This window comes from Hippoglossus stenolepis, chromosome 17 (genome assembly GCF_022539355.2).
Source record: "Hippoglossus stenolepis isolate QCI-W04-F060 chromosome 17, HSTE1.2, whole genome shotgun sequence".
Lineage (NCBI taxonomy): Eukaryota > Metazoa > Chordata > Actinopteri > Pleuronectiformes > Pleuronectidae > Hippoglossus > Hippoglossus stenolepis.
Window position 1 is genome coordinate 7,659,254 of NC_061499.1, and position 12,763 is coordinate 7,672,016.

The 12,763-nt window shown below is 39.8% G+C and overlaps 2 protein-coding genes across 3 annotated transcripts; one reads left to right on the forward strand and one right to left on the reverse strand.

Annotated features, from left to right (window-relative positions):
• Positions 1-255: 255 nt before the first annotated feature.
• Positions 256-2,264, reverse strand: si:dkey-266f7.9 (uncharacterized protein LOC100006223 homolog). The gene is made up of 3 exons (XM_035183231.2): positions 2,116-2,264; positions 1,146-1,716; positions 256-869 (listed from the first exon to the last, which is right to left on the reverse strand). Exons 1-3 carry the CDS (start codon positions 2,163-2,165, stop codon positions 486-488), a joined length of 1,005 nt encoding a protein of 334 aa, XP_035039122.1. The 5' UTR covers positions 2,166-2,264; the 3' UTR covers positions 256-485.
• Positions 2,265-5,009: 2,745 nt separating this feature from the next.
• Positions 5,010-8,802, forward strand: rpz2 (rapunzel 2). 2 transcript variants are annotated; one of them, XM_035183788.2, is made up of 3 exons: positions 5,010-5,151; positions 6,271-6,908; positions 8,406-8,802. In XM_035183788.2, exons 2-3 carry the CDS (start codon positions 6,309-6,311, stop codon positions 8,490-8,492), a joined length of 687 nt encoding a protein of 228 aa, XP_035039679.1. In that variant the 5' UTR covers positions 5,010-5,151; positions 6,271-6,308; the 3' UTR covers positions 8,493-8,802. The 2 variants fall into 2 exon arrangements, with proteins under 2 accessions (XP_035039679.1, XP_035039678.1); XM_035183787.2 differs by lacking the exon at positions 8,406-8,802 and having other exon boundaries at positions 6,271-7,121.
• Positions 8,803-12,763: the final 3,961 nt, after the last annotated feature.

Here is a 12,763-nt window from a genome sequence, read left to right on the forward strand (position 1 = left end):
GCAGTAAAGAGGTGAAGTTAGTTTTCTGTTTCAGTTAGAATGAGGCTCAAGTGGAGCAATGCATGTGTGACAGCTGAAGATGGTTTGTCACCGAAGCTGTTCCCCTTGTCTCAGACACATGGAGACCGATGATCTGGAATAAGACGTTAGAGCCGACTGGCATCTCTGCAGCAGGGACAATGAAACATGGCTGCTTCAGTGCTTACAGGTGATGGACATGAATTGTGAAAAAATAATACACATTATCTGGTTCCACAGTTTATTTCTGCACAAATTCTCCACATGATGCCATTTATGTGACTTTTTATTTTGTTTCCGGTATCTTTGCTGAATGACACAATGACAAGTTCTGTCATTTAGTATAATTTAAATCTTGTTTGTTGCTGTAGAGTAGTTAAGTTATCCAAGCTTCAACTGATGTATTTGTTGTCCATCGTGATGGATCTACTGGATGTGATCTACTGTACCCTATGTTGTATTTTGGCTCAAACTTTATAATTCAAATGTTTCCTCATCTTCTTCCACTGTGGAGGAATTATATATTTCAGACTTCCCTTGCTAAGAACTGGATTAGAGCCGTGCCTCCTCTTTGTCACCTCTTTAAGTTGGAAGTCAGTGATCATTTGAATCATGGGAGCAGCGGGGAAGTCCATGCATATGATCCCAAGGCGCTGGTTGAGGTCCGTCTTGGCGCTCAGGTAGTCGTACAGCTGTGCGTTGACGCGCTGAGCGATGGCTTTGGGGAAGGCAAACACACCAGCTCCACTGCTGAAGGTGAGAAAGATCTGGGCCTTGTTTCCTGCGGGCGCAGCCTCCAGGTGGCCATACACGCTTTGCCATTTCTCCTCCACGTGCACCAGTGTAGGGACCTGCACGGAAAACAGCAAACTTCGAATTACCAACGAGATTATATAATAGTCTCTTACATTATTTTTATGTGTATTGAGAAATTCTGTCTTTTAATAGTAATTCCTATGGTTTATGTTTTCCATGTTTAATGGAATGTTGAAGCCTGCTGGGGTGGTGGTACAGTGGGAGGTGTGTTGAGGTACTTGTGTCGTCTAAGGGTTGGAAAGGTCAATAAAAATCATTCTCTAAAAAAGCTAATTAAGTCAATTCTGAAAAATAATCATAACTTTTCATACCTTCCAGTTGTCTGCTATGTCGAGGGATCCATAGCGCATCCCCAGATCTGGCCCAGAGAAGTCTTGCAGGATGATGAGTTTCCCTCGGGCCTCTCCCATGGTTGGCACCAGCCGGCTGTGCCACAGCAGGTCCCAGTGAGCGTAGCGGTGGATGTAGTCTACCACAGCCCCATAGATGTCATACGTCTCACTGAACTCCTCCTTTAAACGCATCAGCACAGTCTCACTGGGAAACTCTTGCAGGAAGTCAGCCACACCCTCCAGCACATGACCAAAGTGGGCCCGCTGATAGGACACCCCGTGATGGATGGTGAGGTTCCCCTTGACGTGACGCACACGGACGTCCAGGAAGCGGACGCCTGCTTGGAGCTGGGAGGCCAGGCTCCAGGTCTGACACTCAGCGTACACACCTCCGAACAGGGCCATGGTGTTGTGGGTCCCAGGCATGGTGACCTCAGACAGCGGCTGATCATCGGGGATACTGGCCATCCAGGACGGGTTGAGGAACTCCGGGTTGGGTGTGTCATCATAATCAGGTCTCTGTTTGGCACCATAGCTAAAACCAATGACTCTGAAATATAATGTATGGTGTTATAGGGTATTATGGCTTAGTATTTTTTAATAACTATGATGAATGATAACAGAAATAAATATGTTTTTGTCCGATAAAAAAAAAAAGGAGACTTATTGCCCAATAATTGTAAATATTTATTTCACGGGCAATTGTAGCTTCATTACATTGTGTGTTTTTCAGACATTTTTGTATATTTGTATATATTAATTAAAATGTTCAGTATATTTTATGCATATAACCTTTGATAGTCATCTCTTTTGTGATCAACAATGTTTATTCTTCTTTTTCCTTTAAATCGTGAGTCTATTTATTGATCGAAGTTGTTCTAAATTCAATGAAATACTTTAACGTGAGTACGTTGAACATTAGGAATCAGTATGGCAGGATCTTACTCACCCCAGCAGGACGATCAGCTCTGTGACCATCATCGAAGGACGTCCTCTCATGTTGCTCGGATTGATTCCTCTGTTGTGATGACAGCGTCTATGACCAATAGAGGTAAAGACAAGAATAATACAGCTGAGCTCAACATTTAATTAACTTAGTTTGGGGACATACACACATGCAATAGATAAATAAATGGACAGATTTTGACAAGAGGCTAGCTATTTGGAGTGCACACATAAAGTCAGGTTAAAATATGCATTCATTTTCTCTATATGAGAATAAACCACAACAACAAACAGTGGAAATAATTTGATCCCAGTCCAGGCTGAGCTCGCTCTCCCCTCCAGGCAAATTCAATGGCAGGCTTAAAGCTTTCTAATCCCGAAACCGAACCAAACCGTCCACTGCTCCCGTGTCAAACCTGCTGATGTGGTTCTGTGGGGTTCCCACCTGAAACCTGGAGGCGTTTATCCTCAGACCGGTCCGGGTGCCTGGAGGGTGACGGGCGGAGAGAGGGACAGAGAGGGAGAGAGGAGTGCAAGGGTCAGAGGCAAAAATGACAGAGTCAGTGTGTCGACCCGGGATGTTATTGTGGGAAATACCATAGAGGAGCTGAGCTGTATGTGAGCACGCTGGGGTGCAAGTGGAGGGGTGTGTTTGTGTGTGAGGGGTATTCATCTGGTCACGTCCCTCATTTATCATGGGTCAGAAACACGTTGCGTCATGGACTGACTCAGTGTTTTTAGTCGACTTTGTGACCTTTTGTGACATTTCTGTCACACCTTATCTGTAACAGCCAGTTCAGACAATGGAGGTTAAAAGGATTTTAAAATACAAAATGTGAATCTAATCAGAGTGATTCTGTCAAAAACCCAAATTTCTCACAGCAACGGGAGCTCAGTACACATTAGCTGCAGCTGAGTGATTTCCCACAGTGTTGCTTATCAGTTAGTGAAAGTACACAGAATATTGATACGGTATCAGTGAGGTAAAGTATCAAAGAGAGTGTAATAATCCCAGTGGAGAAAAATGTGACAAAAGAAAGGTCTAGACATATTTTTGCATATAACACAATATTTTAAGAATTTTGTTTTTGGCTTTGTTTGCCCTCAGTTTAACCAAAAGGAGATGGACAATATAACAGAGACACCTAAATACACAGAGAATATTAAGTAAAAGAAGGACGAGTACATTCTGGCTTCATAGCAACTTTTACAAAAAGACAAAGAAGAAGAAACACAAAAGACACAAGTTCACCTCCAACCACCTCCACAGATAAACTGGAGGAATGAGTCAAACATAGTTCTGTGCCACTAGTTTTTTTTCATCTTGAACAATCTAGTGTTTTTATATGTTGTACTGTATGATGTGAAGTTTTTTCTATTATTATTTAGATATTTTGTGTACATGTATCTTTTTGTAATTTCATATTTTTTCAATATAATAAAAAAACTAAAAGTAACTAAAAACTTTATAAGTTATTAGCATGTGTGTGTGTAAGCGAGAGAGAGAGAGAGAGAGAGAGAGAGAGAGAGAGAGAGAGAGAATGAGAGAGAGAGAGAGAGAGAGGGGGTATGGTACTTGGGAAAAATCTGCAGATGTTTTCCTATCCTGTCTCATATCACTATGTGGGAATTCAAACATTACACAACAGCCTTGTCCTTGTCCTGATGAACAATATTTGTTTAGCTGTAAATACAGCTCGAATACCCAGAGTGTGGAGAAGAGACATTCCTGCAATACTTTAAGATAATAATAATAATCAGGCCAGGTGAATTCAGGTGAAACCCAGGAAATCAAAGTTTTACAAAACCAATTCAGCATTTAAAATCTTTATGGTAAATGTTCCTCAGTGTGTCTGAGGCTGTCGTCAGTACCAACAATGCTGTTTATGAAATTGACAGTTAAAACAATAATTGTGCGGGATGATGTATGTTTGAAGCCTCTTGTGAGATCAATGTAAAATTGTATTGTAATGTCATGTAAGTGGGCAAACAGTTACTTTACAAAAGGCAAGTGCAAACAAGAGAAGAACATTATGGCTGACATCTCTACTCCTCCGTCACCTTCATCACTGGAACAGGCAACAAGGGGCTGAGGAGCATGTGTGTTTGCCACAGTGTCATTCTTCATATTACCACTAGATGATGCCAAAGTATGAAATCTTCATGTAATACATCATGTAGTTTCAAGTACTCCTACAGGTACAACAAACTTGCATTTTTAAAATAATCTTTTCTTTACCTTCTGTATGGTCTTTAAATTAACTTACCTCGTATTCCCATGTTTGAGACCTCCGGAGTTACCGTGGAGGATGAGTGCGAGATTCAGGAGACATTGATCATAATGGTGGAGGAGAAACTTCTGTACCATTAAAGACAGAAATGCAATGAAAAAAGAACATATTCTCATTTATTCACCAGTTAATTAAATACATTAATCACCAAAAAGACCTTCATGTACTTATTGAAGCATATTAGTTGCCCCATCCTTTACATTTATTTTTTAAATAGCTTCTGCTTACTTTGGTATGAATTGACAAAAGTGAGTAAATGTAGATTTATCCTTCACATCCTTATTCTCTGTATTAGTGTATTATATATATATATATAATCAGTCTTTGCTGTGTTTACTAATTCTGATTGAAAAAAATAAATCCACAGCAATGTCACCGATACTCAGACAATAATTATGTTTCCTGGTGATTAACGTGCGTCATTCTTTGTTTTCTGATCTTTTCTGTGGTATGTGAGTGATTCAGGTTGGCAAGGTGTGTGTGTGTTGACCTGTAATTAAAACAACACAATGGAGAGGATGCCCTGTCATTCAGTGTCAGTGGTTGGAGCGTGAAGCTGCGGTGCGTGTGGAGGAACTGCCTCTCATCCAATCAGCACGGGGTGCGGAGTCACTTCCTCGTGGTCACTCCCTCACTAGGCAGGAAGGGGCTGTGCTGCTGTAGACTAGGGAGGGAAATGGTGGAGAGCGAAGTCAGACGGCTGCTGTAGAGAGAGAGAGAGAGAGAGAACACCAACAGTTTTATCTCTGGTGAGTAAACATCTGCTGCCTCGGTGCTTTGTTATCTCTGATCTGATGGGTGATGGGGATTCTGGGTAACAGCCGAGTCAGCTGGGAAGGATGAAATGAAAGTGAAAGACTGGGTGGTGGATTCATGTCTGTGTGTGTGTGTGCGTTTGTGTTGGGAATCAGGAAATGAGGGAAAGAAGCTTGAAAACAAACCAGCAGTAGATCCTGTAAGTTAAAGGTAAAGGCAGCAAACAGCTGCTGGAGGTTATTTAAACTGGTGAAGAGGATTGAATGAAGATCTCAACCTGTAATCATTAATTGATTTCCAGTCTCTCTTGTGTTACGACGAACCAAGTCACACCCACTGTTGTTGCTGAGTTATTTTTCCTGCAGAGCAGCATTGAGGAGGATGATTAATGCCCAAACTATGAGAAACATGAACTACAGTGGAATTGAGATGGTTATCTGGAATACTACCCCTGAGTTCCTTAGACGTTATCGTAATAATGTTGATTTATAATAATGTTTATAATAGTATGTTGTAAAATAATCTCACACACAAAAAACATTTTTTTAATCAATTTTAATTGAAACCTTAATTGTGACATTTTTTTCTTTTATTGTGGAGGAACAAAGACAGGTTTGCTCCAAATGAACAGGCACCAATTTTGATAATTTAAGTAATTTTTACATAAAAATATGTTCCGAAATGTTTGCTGGTCATCTTAGTTATTTATGACATTTAACTTAAACTGTATTTTCGGTTTAAAACTAATATTAAGACAAAACAAATAAGCAATTTTAATACGTCATTTTAGAATTAGGGAAATTATGATTAATATATTTGTCTATTTTCTGCCTTTTTAAAAATATTTTTACAGATTTCATCAATAATAAAACTATTATTTCCTTCCAGTCCTTCCCCCGCTCACACGTGTAAGCTGAGTGTGTGTCCAGACAACACAAGCCCACATTGTGTTGTACCATAAGCGTGAAAGATGACACCTTTTACAATATGGCACACATGCAGCAGCTGGTGACATGTGGGCTGCAGGCATAGCAACCGAATATGATGTTAAGCAAGAAGAGGAATTATTTGTTGATTAGTGATGTGGTTGACTTTTCCTTTTACCTCTCCAGCCTCCAGACCCTAAAGTGGCAGAAGAAAAGCACCAGTGATGGCTGATGCAGCACAAATCAAGCAAACTGTAGCGAAGGTGCTGTGCTGTGTGGAGAAGGTGTCCTCTTTCGCCTCCTCCATAGACCCCATCTTCGGCATCGTCTCCTCCCTGGTCGGGGTGGCTCGCAAGGGACTGGTCGATGAGGAGGCCCACGCTCTGGAAAAGGACTTCAAGGAGGTCCACACCAAGCTTGAGACCATTTCACAAAAGAACCAGCAATGCCTGAAGCAGATCCGCATCGACGAGGTGAATGAAACCTACGGAAAGTACGAGGAGTACATCAAGCACCAGTACAATGCCTTCAACAACATGTTGGCGCAGATGAAGAAGGATCCGGACAACACCCAGCGCTACATGCAAACCTTCGAGAAGATTTACGAGAGAGACAAGAGCGACATTAGCCTGGACGTGTACTACCGCGGCGTGATGGGTACTTCCTCGCTGTTTGGAAGACCCCTGCTGAAGGTGTACCTGGATAACTGCGACCGTGACCTTGAGATCATGGAGCACCGCTGCTCGCACATCACCCACCTGTTCCACATGGGCCTCATCTCGCTCATGGCCTACACAGCTGTTACAGAGGACGATGAAGACGAGGTGCGGGATAAGTGGGCGAAGAGGGTGGAGGACATCCAGAGGAAGATGCAGGAAGTGCTCAGTCAGTGCAAAGTCAAGTCGACCTGAACATGGACCAACAGAGAGAGAACTTCCTCTGAGGTTGACGATGACAACACAGGGATCATCGTCTGTACTCTCAGCTGTGGACCAACCCAAAAAGATTTATTATATTATAACGTAAATATATATATATATAAAAACCAAAACTATGTTTGCATTTGTGCAATTGAGCTGATATTCTTTAAGCAAAATGTCATCAATTGTCTGTTATTGTATATTTTTGTTTCCAAGAGACCACTGTTTGTTCCAGCTGCTTTGTGCCACAAACCAATAAATGCTGAACTTTTATACAATCTCTTCAATTAAAATGTATAAACTAGTTTAGTAAGTGATGTTGTGAAATCATTTTCATCTCCACTAAAGTTTGTTTAACTACTACATTTTTTATTTAAGACTATTCCATAAGGTCATTCCTCTAAATTCAGAATGTAATGGTACTTTTAATCATCCTTTATATATATATATAACACTTATAATATATATTACTACTTATAATATAATTTATAACTTTATATATATCAGACTGTATATTCTTGCAGCACATACAAATCCACCTCCTCTAGAAAAATGTTAAGTCATTACACCTGACCTGCCAGTGATTAAAGTCAGTCCAAACTATTTCACACCTCCTGAATATATTTTTAAATTCTAATGGAGATCACAATGTTTCCAAATAATAATTTTGAACTGAACGAGCCAAGAGGACTATTGTGAAATGCATCAGAAATTAGGTGTAAACATTTACAGTATCTTTATTTGATGAAACGCACATGGACACAATATCTTGTGGTTGAATGAAGTGTGTGTGTGTTGTGTTGTGTTTGATTTGTTGCGAGTGTATGTGTGTGTTGTGAGTGTGTTAGTAGGTTGTGTTGTCAGTGTGTGTGTGTGTGTGATGTGTTGTGTTGTTAGTGTGTGATGTGTTGTGTTGTTAGTGTGTGTGATGTGTTGTGAGGTTGTGATGTTAGTGTGTGTGTGCGTGTTGTTAGCGTGTTTGATGTGTTGTGAGGTTGTGAGTGTTGTTAGTGCGTGTGTATGTTGTTTTGTCAGTGTGCGTGTTGTAAAAGAGAGAAAGAAGCTTGAAAACAAACCAGCAGCAGATCCTGTAAGTTAAAGGTAAAGGCACCAAACAGCTGCTGGAGGTTATTTAAACTGGTGAAGAGGATTGAATGAAGATCTCAACCTATAATCATTAATTGATTTCCAGTCTCTCTTGTGTTACTACGAACCAAGTCACACACACTGTTGTTGCTGAGTTATTTTTCCTGCAGAGCAGCATTGAGGAGGATGATTAATGCCCAAACTATGAGGAACATGAACTACAGTGGAATTAAGATGGTTATCTGGAATACTGCACCTTAGTTCCTTAGAAGTTATCGTAATAATGTTGATTTATAATATGACGATGAAGACGAGGTGCGGGAGAAGTGGGCGAAGAGGGTGGAGGACATCCAGGGGAAGATGCAGGAGGTGCTCAGTCAGTGCAAAGTCAAGTCGACTTGAACATGGACCAACAGAGAGAGAACTTCCTCTGGGTTTGACGATGACAACACAGGGATCATCGTCTGTACTCTCAGCTGTGGACCAACCCAAAAAGATTTATTGTATAATAACGTAAATATATATATAAAAAACAAAACTATGTTTGCATTTGTGCAATTGATGTGACATTCTTTAAGCAAAATGTCATCAATTGTCTGTTATTGTATATTTTTGTTTCCAAGAGACCACTGTTTGTTCCAGCTGCTTTGTGCGACAAACCAATAAATGCTGAACTTTTATACAATCTCTTCAATTAAAATGTATAAACTAGTTTAGTAAGTGATGTTGTGAAATCATTTTCATCTCCACTAAAGTTTGTTTAACTACTACATTTTTTATTTAAGACTATTCCATAAGGTCATTCCTCTGAATTCAGAATGTAATGGTACTTTTTAATCATCCTTTATATATATATATAACACTTATAATATATATTACTACTTATAATATAATTTATAACTTTATATATATCAGACTGTATATTCTTGCAGCACATACAAATCCACCTCCTCTAGAAAAAAAGTTAAGTCATTACACCCTGACCTGCCAGTGATTAAAGTCAGTCCAAACTATTTCACACCTCCTGAAAATAATTTTAAATTCTAATGCAGATCACAATGTTTCCAAATAATAATTTTGATCTGAACGAGCCAAGAGGACTATTGTGAAATGCATCAGAAATTAGGTGTAAACATTTACAGTATCTTTATTTGATGAAACGCACATGGACACAATATCTTGTGCTTGAATGAAGTGTGTGTGTGGGTTGTGTTGTGTTTGATTTGTTGCGAGTGTATGTGTGTGTTGTGAGTGTGTTTGTAGGTTGTGTTGTAAGTGTGTGTGTGTGTGTGTGGGGGGTTCTGTGCGAGTTGTGTTGTGTTGTCAGTGTGTGTGTGTGTGATGTGTTGTGAGGTTGTAAGTGTTGTGTTGTTAGTGTGTGTGATGTGTTGTGAGGTTGTGAGTGTTGTGATGTTAGTGTGTGTGAGTTTGTTGTTTTGTCAGTGTGCGTGTTGTTAGCGTGTTTGATGTGTTGTGAGGTTGTGAGTGTTGTTAGTGCGTGTGTATGTTGTTTTGTCAGTGTTCATGTTGTGTGTGTGTGTGTGTGTGTGTGTGTGTGTGTGTGTGTGTGTGTGTCTGTTGGAAATGAGGGAAAGAAGCTTGAAAACAAACCAGCAGCAGATCCTGTAAGTTAAAGGTAAAGGCACCAAACAGCTGCTGGAGGTTATTTAAACTGGTGAAGAGGATTGAATGAAGATCTCAACCTATAATCATTAATTGATTTCCAGTCTCTCTTGTGTTACTACGAACCAAGTCACACCCACTGTTGTTGCTGAATTTGTTTTCCTGCAGAGCAGTATTGAGGAGGATGATTAATGCCCAAACTATGAGGAACATGAACTACAGTGGAATTAAGATGGTTATCTGGAATACTGCACCTTAGTTCCTTAGAAGTTATCGTAATAATGTTGATTTATAATATGACGATGAAGACGAGGTGCGGGAGAAGTGGGCGAAGAGGGTGGAGGACATCCAGGGGAAGATGCAGGAGGTGCTCAGTCAGTGCAAAGTCAAGTCGACTTGAACATGGACCAACAGAGAGAGAACTTCCTCTGAGGTTGACGATGACAACACAGGGATCATCGTCTGTACTCTCAGCTGTGGACCAACCCAAAAAGATTTATTATATTATAACGTAAATACATATATAAAAACCAAAACTATGTTTGCATTTGTGCAATTGATGTGACATTCTTTAAGCAAAATGTCATCAATTGTCTGTTATTGTATATTTTTGTTTCCAAGAGACCACTGTTTGTTCCAGCTGCTTTGTGCGACAAACCAATAAATGCTGAACTTTTATACAATCTCTTCAATTAAAATGTATAAACTAGTTTAGTAAGTGATGTTGTGAAATCATTTTCATCTCCACTAAAGTTTGTTTAACTACTACATTTTTTATTTAAGACTATTCCATAAGGTCATTCCTCTGAATTCAGAATGTAATGGTACTTTTTAATCATCCTTTATATATATATATAACACTTATAATATATATTACTACTTATAATATAATTTATAACTTTATATATATCAGACTGTATATTCTTGCAGCACATACAAATCCACCTCCTCTAGAAAAAAAGTTAAGTCATTACACCCTGACCTGCCAGTGATTAAAGTCAGTCCAAACTATTTCACACCTCCTGAAAATAATTTTAAATTCTAATGCAGATCACAATGTTTCCAAATAATAATTTTGATCTGAACGAGCCAAGAGGACTATTGTGAAATGCATCAGAAATTAGGTGTAAACATTTACAGTATCTTTATTTGATGAAACGCACATGGACACAATATCTTGTGCTTGAATGAAGTGTGTGTGTGGGTTGTGTTGTGTTTGATTTGTTGCGAGTGTATGTGTGTGTTGTGAGTGTGTTTGTAGGTTGTGTTGTAAGTGTGTGTGTGTGTGTGTGTGTGTGTGTGTGTGTGTTGGGGGGTTCTGTGCGAGTTGTGTTGTGTTGTCAGTGTGTGTGTGTGTGATGTGTTGTGAGGTTGTAAGTGTTGTGTTGTTAGTGTGTGTGATGTGTTGTGAGGTTGTGAGTGTTGTGATGTTAGTGTGTGTGAGTTTGTTGTTTTGTCAGTGTGCGTGTTGTTAGCGTGTTTGATGTGTTGTGAGGTTGTGAGTGTTGTTAGTGCGTGTGTATGTTGTTTTGTCAGTGTGCATGTGTGTGTGTGTGTGTGTGTGTGTGTGTGTGTGTGTGTGTGTGTGTGTGTGTGTCTGTTGGAAATGAGGGAAAGAAGCTTGAAAACAAACCAGCAGCAGATCCTGTAAGTTAAAGGTAAAGGCACCAAACAGCTGCTGGAGGTTATTTAAACTGGTGAAGAGGATTGAATGAAGATCTCAACCTATAATCATTAATTGATTTCCAGTCTCTCTTGTGTTACTACGAACCAAGTCACACCCACTGTTGTTGCTGAATTTGTTTTCCTGCAGAGCAGTATTGAGGAGGATGATTAATGCCCAAACTATGAGGAACATGAACTACAGTGGAATTAAGATGGTTATCTGGAATACTGCACCTTAGTTCCTTAGAAGTTATCGTAATAATGTTGATTTATAATATGACGATGAAGACGAGGTGCGGGAGAAGTGGGCGAAGAGGGTGGAGGACATCCAGGGGAAGATGCAGGAGGTGCTCAGTCAGTGCAAAGTCAAGTCGACTTGAACATGGACCAACAGAGAGAGAACTTCCTCTGAGGTTGACGATGACAACACAGGGATCATCGTCTGTACTCTCAGCTGTGGACCAACCCAAAAAGATTTATTATATTATAACGTAAATACATATATAAAAACCAAAACTATGTTTGCATTTGTGCAATTGATGTGACATTCTTTAAGCAAAATGTCATCAATTGTCTGTTATTGTATATTTTTGTTTCCAAGAGACCACTGTTTGTTCCAGCTGCTTTGTGCGACAAACCAATAAATGCTGAACTTTTATACAATCTCTTCAATTAAAATGTATAAACCAGGGGTCGGCAACCTTTTTGACAATAAGTGCCAATGTGGCATTTTCTTGTTAATTAGTGTGCCATATCAACGTTCTTTTATATGAAGTTTTACTATTGAACCACATTAATATTTCCAACAGACATGTCATTTTATTCCATCCATATTGGCTATATATAGAACAACACTTTAAAGAAACATGTTTATCTCATTATGATTGCAATAATAAGTTTGTCATTAACCCCACCAACCACACTCATATTCAGAATTGTGAAAGCTTGCTTCAGTCGCATGGCTTTCTGTCAGTGGCAAAGGCTTTGAGAGAGTTGGCTTCTCATGCCTGGACACTGCACGTTTGATTGATTCTCCCTTGTCTGCCTGATCTTTGAAACTTCTTTCGTGCTTTGTCTCAAAGTGGCGCTTAACACCGGACGTTATGGACACAACATTTTCAAAACACAACGTGCACACAGCACGGTCCTTATGGAAAAACACAGTCCTCTGCCTATGAGGGCTGAAATGGCCGTACCTTCGTTTTTTTTTAGCTAGCGGGCATGCCATCACCAGTACACCTGAACGGCTGCACGGAGACTCATGTGGGGAAATGCGAACAGCGCCGGCTGGGAGGCTTATTATTATTATTATTATTTAATGGCGATTGGCATCCAGCCTATGGCGCATCACTGGCACCTAGTGGCTGGGAGGTGTTAACATCAAT

What these genes read in the sequence shown, in the direction of transcription:
- si:dkey-266f7.9 (XM_035183231.2), bottom strand. Translation starts at nt 2,165, where the DNA reads ATGAGAGGACGTCCTTCGATGATGGTCACAGAGCTGATCGTCCTGCTG. An exon ending in GAGCTGATCGTCCTGCTGGG is followed by an intron (nt 1,717 to 2,115) that starts GTGAGTAAGATC and finishes ATTATATTTCAG; the next exon opens with AGTCATTGGTTTTAGCTATG. An exon ending in ACATAGCAGACAACTGGAAG is followed by an intron (nt 870 to 1,145) that starts GTATGAAAAGTT and finishes TTTTCCGTGCAG; the next exon opens with GTCCCTACACTGGTGCACGT.
- rpz2 (XM_035183788.2), top strand. Translation starts at nt 6,309, where the DNA reads ATGGCTGATGCAGCACAAATCAAGCAAACTGTAGCGAAGGTGCTGTGC. An exon ending in CAGAGGACGATGAAGACGAG is followed by an intron (nt 6,909 to 8,405) that starts GTGCGGGATAAG and finishes GATGAAGACGAG; the next exon opens with GTGCGGGAGAAGTGGGCGAA.